Raw genomic sequence first — 6,803 nt, 5'->3', positions numbered from 1 at the left:
TCCATCCAATCCACATCCTACGGTCCAGATCACACAAGGGGAAAAGCTCTCAACACTTGGCAGTTTTCAGCATAGCAGCAAACATCAATACAGACTAGCTGCAAACAACGATGCAGTGGCACTTGAACTCGGTTTTATTTGAACAGATTGAAACCCAAAAAATAAAGAACTGCAGATACTCATGAGCAGACTATAAAACAAAATTTGGTCTGGTTGTACAGTAGTGCATTATGCAATCAAAGTGGAATAAATTAATTGCAGTTGACACTAAATCCAGTAGAACTTGATATTAAAAGGCTGCAGCGCATAATGTCCGAATGCTACAGCAATAAGTGTCAATGTTGAGTAATCATCTACACAAAAGCAGGCCATTTCACTTATACATTTAGGCCAAAAGAGACTATCGCAACCCCCCAAAATACTGTTGTTAGCATTGTCCAAAATACTACCTAACAACTTTGAAGATACTAGATCATATCATCATAAAGATATGATCGTCAACTCGTGAAGTTGTCAAGAGCTCGGTAAAGCTGTCAATTGCATCATATTCTTGACGCTTCTCACTATTTTCTTTCACCTGCACTTGCACTTCAGGTTGCAGACTATTGCCATTGTTCTCCACTTGCACTTGAGGCTGCGCACTATTTTTTTTCTTTTGTTGTTGTTGTTGCTGCCAATAAAAATGAAAACTTATTTTGTTAGTACAGGAATGAATAACAACTCATATTACATACATACTACACCTTACCTTTGCTCCTTTTTTTGTCGTTGTCGCTGATTTAGTTGGCTTTCGTCCTTTGCGTAACTTATCAAACCAAGTTGGCTTTCTCCTCAAATTTTTAGATGAAACCTCCTTTTTCTTCAGTCGTGCAGAACTAAGCAAGTCATTGGCTTGCTGCACATTTGGATCAACATTTTCTTGGTCATTGGAACATGCATCAGTAGCACCGGTGGCTGATGCATTGAGTTTATCCTCTAGTTGTGGCCAAAGACAAGCAAGTGCATCTTCTGGCATCAAACGACATTCGAGAGAGTTGGCTATTTTATATGTCATATCATGAAATTTATGAGACATATCTTTGTACCAAAGTTGAGCTTCCAATTTTGGATTTTCTACCACTTTCCTTCCTTGCCTGTCATGTATACTTCCGTGCGTGCTTCTCTAGTCCATCTCTTTAGGAGATAATGTGTTGGTAATGTCTTTACATTCATCAAATCAGGAACTTTCAAACTATGCCCACACAATATTCCAGCCCTATTGAACATTTGACAACTACATGAAGCGGTTTGGTTCAACGGATCACCAATCACTATGCGCTCCTCCTCCTCCTCATAAGTCAAATCACCATGCAACCTCCCAATAGCAACAGCAAACTGGTTATTTTCCTCCAACACTCTAGTGCAAGCAGCCATGGATCTTTCATATTCACTTTGGAAAGGTTCAAAAATAGTTGGAGTGTACACTTTGCTTGCTTGCACCAACATGGGTGTGCACATCTTGATTCTTGGCAATTTTTTTCTTGCCTCATATTCAGATTCCAATTCCTTTCTCCTTTTTACTTCAACCGTTCTCTCAAAATGCTTCAAGAATCGGACAATATGGAAATCAGATTTCAAATGGTTCTTCAATGCATTGTTGAAACTCTCACTTAGTTGTGTACTTCTCACTCCCAAACTGAAGACATCTCCCATATAACATTCAGCCCATTTTTCTTTCACCTTGTAGATGCTATCTAACCAAGTTTGCTTATGCACTTTATGTCTCATGTTGTCAAATGCTTCTTGAAATGCTGCCTTGTCCTCATAGCCATACATACAAGCACTAAAATCGGAGAGAATATGAGATTCCTCCTCCCCTTCATCTTCCTCTTCCACCTCCCCTTCATCTTTCTCATCATCCTTGACTGGAGATAAATGTTTGACAGCATTCATCATAATGTGAAAGCTGCACAGCCCGTGATATGATTCCGTGAATACTTTCTCTATAGCTTTTCCCATTGCTACATCTTGATCCGTATAAATAGTTCTAGGTTGTCGTCCATTATGTGCAGCTAGAAAAGTCTCAAATAGCCATATAAATGAGTCCTTCGTTTCATCAAACAGCAAGGCAGCACCAAAAATAGTGGTTTCTCTGAACTGATTGATCCCAAGAAAAACACCAAATGGCCTATACTCTTTATTTGTGCCAAAAGTAGTGTCAAAAGTGACAACATCACCAAAATGTGCATAGTCAAGGATCATTTTAGCATCAGCCCAGAATATGTTGGTTATATCCTCCTCACAATCCAACTGTAGTGCATATTGGAATGATGGATTGTCAGCAATTTTTTCATGAAAATATTTCAACATACTTCCAGCTTGTCCAAAGCCAACTCCCTCTGTCGCTTGGTTCGCAAATGATTTTTTGGTCACGGCAAGTATATCCAAGGTTAATCGGTCCACCAACTTGACGAGAAGCAAACTCATGTGCAGCTTGTGGCATAATGCCGGAATCATCAGTGGTTTCAATTTCAAAAGCTTGTCGTTCTGAAATCTTTCTTTGGGATATCATCAAGTGGCGGGTTTGTGGCAATTGAAGCAAGTGGTTGTGTTCAAGCACAACCTCAGTTACTTCATAATTTCCGGCCTCTCGATCCAATTGGAAACACATACGAGTTTGGCAATTGGTTCTTGTTTCAGCTCTAAAACGCTTTGGCGCTGTCTCAGTTAGCCCTTTTCTTCGATGACCTTCGTTGGAACAAACAAATCTGCATGAACCAACCTGACCATCAAGTCTGCTTTTGTTTGCGTATCTCCTTCTCACATCAAAGCCGGTGTGACCCCCATATGCATTCCAAAATGCCCAAGCCTCATCTACACTTCTGAACCTCATACCAACTTGAGGTATTCCCTTACCAATTTCTGCCATCCCACAACACTGAAAATTGTGAGGCACAACAGAGTTCTCAATTTTCAGAGCAGAGCACTCATGCTGACTTCAGTTACTCACGGCTGGAAAAAGTTCAGTTAGTGACAATATTTGTATGCTAAAAAGTTCAGTTAAAAATTACTCAAATAAGTAAAATTAATCTGAACCAAAAAACAAAATGCATTAGAGCTTAATTCCAAGCATTAGACCTGCTGTTTCGGTCTCAATGACACACAGCCAATTGCACATGCTAACACACAGCCGATGGAAATTAGCAGTATATGGAACAAATATGTACTGGGGCAAAGACGAATCACATCTGCAATTTCTGCAGCGATTTTTGCATGGATTTCTGCAGCGATGGACCTGTAAATTACCTCTTCTGCAGCGATGGACCTTGTCCTCCGCCGCGGCCGGCCCTCCTCTCCAGCAGCGACGGCACGGCCCGCCCCTCCTCTCCCGCAGCGACGGCGCGGCCCGCCCCTCCTCTCCTCCGGCGGCGGCCGCCCCTCCTCTCCCCAGCGACGGCGCACCCGCCCCTCCTCTCCCCAGCGACGGCGCGCCCGCCCCTCCTCTTTTCCGGCGGCGGCTGCCCCTCCTCTCCCCGAGCGACGGTGGCGCGACCTGCCCCTCCTCTCCTCCTCCGGCGGCGGCGCGACCTGCCCCTCATCTCCTCCGGCGGCGCGGGAGTGTTCCGGACGTGACGCTATAGCCCGCGAACCTCCAATTTCCTGCCCGCCCTCGCCCAAACTGATAACTGCTGAAGTTTTTGCCTATGTCTAACGTACACCGTTGGATATGTTTTGGATGGAGATTGAAAGGCTAAAGTTGCAGCGTGACTTCACTTGATAAAAGCTATCACCACCAACACTGCCCCCCATGTCACCGTACCCCGCCTTCGCCTCGTCGCACGCGGTCGCGGCCAAGTCTGGTGCCGCAGCCCTGTCGGACGCGCGCCTCGCGAACGCCGTCATGTGCGACTACATCCGCGCGGGCCGCCTCACCGACGCGGTTGAGGTGTTCGACCGGATGACCGCCCGTGACGCTGCCTCCTACAGCGCGCTCATTTCGGGCCACGCCCGGCTGGTTCCCCCGTATCTGCTGCCGCGGCGCTCTTCCACAGCATGCGCCTCGCGGGACTCGCCCCCACAGAGTACACTTTCGTGGGCCTCCTCACTGCCTGCATCCGCAGGGGCAACCCGCGGCTCGGGACCCAGGTCCACGCGCTCGCCGCCAAGGGACGGTACTGCGGCGGCTCTCTCCTCGTCGCCAACGCGCTCCTTGGCATGTACGTCAAGTGCGGTCATTTAGAGGACGCTCTGAGGATGTTCTACGGGATGGAGGAGCGCGACGTGTCCTCGTGGAACACGGTACTGTCCGGCCTGGTCGTTCTGGGGACGTACGAGGAGGCGTCTGAGCTGTTTGGGGACATGCGGACGGGCGATGTTGCGGTCGACCGGTTTTCTCTGTCAGCGCTTTTGACGGCGGCTACTGAAGGGTTCAGCCTGCCCCAGGGGGCAGCGGTGCACGCTCTGTCTCTCAAGTCCGGGCTGGAGGTGGATTTGAGTGTGGGCAATGCGCTCATTGGATTTTATGCTGAGCATGGTGATTCTGTCGAGGATGTGGTTGGTGTGTTTCAGAGGATGCCAGTAAAGGACGTAAGTTCGTGGACTGGGTTACTCAATGGATACATGGAATTTGGTTTAGTTGACAATGCTCTGGGTGTGTTTGATCAGATGCCTGAGAGGAATTTTGTTACATATAATGCAGTTCTCACCGGGTTTTGTCAAAACAAGGAAGGTGTGCGAGTCACTTTTGCTTGGAAGGCCGGGTTGCAGGGGCTCGGGTTGTTTAGGCAGATGCTGGAGAATGGGTTGGAGATGTCACGCGTTACTATGACTAGTGTCCTGAATGCTTGTGCTATTGCTGCGGATAGGAAGATGAGTGAGCAGGTTCACACATTTGTGATTAAGTGTGGCTGTGGTTCAAGTCCTTGGATTGACGCCACATTGATAGACATGTGCATCAAGTGTGGTAGGTCTGCAGATGCACGTCTGTTGTTTGAGCATTGGCGTCACCAGGAGAGTTTTCACATTGCTTGGAGTTCTTTACTGCTTTCTAGCGTTAGAGATGGAGAGTATGAGAGAGCGTCTTCTACATTCCTTCTAATGTTTAGAAGCGGTGATATTCAGTTCATTGATGAGTTTTTGTTGACTACTGTTCTTGGAGTTTGTGGTGCTTTGGGTTTTACGGAACTTGGAAAGCAAATGCATTTGCTTGCTGCAAAATCTGGGCTTTTGCATGCTTGTGGAGTTGGTAATGCAATTGTCAGTATGTATGGCAAGTGTGGACAATTGGAAAATGCAGTCACTTTCTTTCAGCGAATGCCTCATCGAGACCTTGTGTCTTGGAATGCGCTGATCACTGCTCATCTTCTCCATCGCCAGGGAGATGAAATATGGGATATATGGTCTCAAATGGAGAGATTAGTCATCAAGCCTGACTCCGTGACCTTTCTTCTGATCATATCAGCTTGCAGTTATACAGACTCAGATTCTGCAGATGCATGTATGGAACTGTTTCGTTGCATGTCAAGCAAGTACAATACTGAACCTGCTATGGAGCACTTTGCAGCAGTTGTGTACGTCCTTGGCTGCTGGGGTCATTTTGATGAGGCTGAACAGTTTATAGCTAGCATGCCATTCAAGCCTGGTGCATTAGTTTGGCGATCTTTGCTGGAAAGCTGTAGCAAGCAGTCCAATATGACACTGCGAAGGCGAGCTATGAATCATCTACTTGCCCTGGAACCACAAGACCCATCCACATATGTTCTCACATCTAATCTGTACTCTGAATCAGCGAAGTGGCATTGCTCAGAGAACACAAGGCTGGAGATGCGGGAAAAGGGTATCCATAAGATTCCAGCAAGGAGCTGGACATTTGATGACAATGCTATTCACTCATTTTTCGCTCGAGATAGATCACATCCTCAGTCCAAGGACATCTATGCTGGTCTGGACGTGCTAACTCTTGAGTGCATGAAGGACGGGTATGAACCAGACACCACCTTTGTCCGACATGATGTCGAGGAGTACCAAAAGAGGCATTTCCTAATGTACCACAGTGCAAAGCTGGCAGCTACATATGGCCTCCTAATGGCAGGCTCTGGGAAAATTATCCGTGTCGTGAAGAACATCTGCATGTGTGGTGACTGCCACTCATTTCTGGAGCATGCCTCTGCTGCTACCGGAAAAGAGATTTCAGTCAGAGACTCGAATGGGTTTCATATTTTTAGGGCAGGGATTTGTTCTTGTAGAGAATAGTCTGGTACCATACCAATTTTGACTTCTTTGCAGTGTCTTGGTAGCACTGTAGAAACTATAGAAGATATCCTTGTATTGAGGTCGTGTGCATTGCTATGAGTTTCTTCAGAAGCATTCATGCCAACAGCTGTCAGTTGATATCATATTCAGACAAATATTTTGTTTTGCTCCAAATACTCAGTTGAATATTTTTTTGAGAAAATCTCAGTTGAATAATGTCTAGTACCATAAACAATTTGTGAAATTTGAACATTACAGATCACTTACTCCTCATTGGTCATAAAGTTTACTGTTTGCAGTTAGCACACGATACCTCACATTTATATGAATATGATTTGTGGCAGAAATCTTTATGTTCTTGACCTGTTTGCAGTTACTTGTGAGTTGCAACCTTCACCAAATATAGCAAGATCAAGACAATGAGGTAGGCATGTTCTATTGCCCTGACCTAACTGTGTACTTACAAATAGCACTAAACTTCCAGCAACTCTTATTTTGTTCCCTGCTCTACATCACACCCTCACAGGTTAACGGGATAATTTGACCCGTCTAGTTGAACACTTAATGGAGGG

At 45.9% G+C, this 6,803-nt stretch overlaps 1 protein-coding gene and 1 pseudogene across 1 annotated transcript; one reads left to right on the top strand and one right to left on the bottom strand.

Annotated features, from left to right (window-relative positions):
- Window positions 1-261: 261 nt before the first annotated feature.
- Window positions 262-3,428, bottom strand: LOC109733159 (protein FAR1-RELATED SEQUENCE 5). Its single transcript, XM_020292346.4, is given in 6 exon segments — window positions 262-670; window positions 749-1,152; window positions 1,155-2,369; window positions 2,372-2,407; window positions 2,410-2,991; window positions 3,286-3,428. Coding segments are annotated over 5 exon segments (2,352 nt in total). The 5' UTR covers window positions 2,909-2,991; window positions 3,286-3,428; the 3' UTR covers window positions 262-472.
- Window positions 3,299-6,475, top strand: LOC109733172 (pentatricopeptide repeat-containing protein At5g03800-like; annotated as a pseudogene).
- The last annotated feature ends 328 nt before the right edge of the window (window positions 6,476-6,803 follow it).

Source organism: Aegilops tauschii, chromosome 2 (assembly GCF_002575655.3).
Source record: "Aegilops tauschii subsp. strangulata cultivar AL8/78 chromosome 2, Aet v6.0, whole genome shotgun sequence".
In the NCBI taxonomy this organism is placed as follows: domain Eukaryota; kingdom Viridiplantae; phylum Streptophyta; class Magnoliopsida; order Poales; family Poaceae; genus Aegilops; species Aegilops tauschii.
Note: the sequence above shows the minus strand (reverse complement) of the source record. Positions and strands in the feature narration are given on the sequence as shown.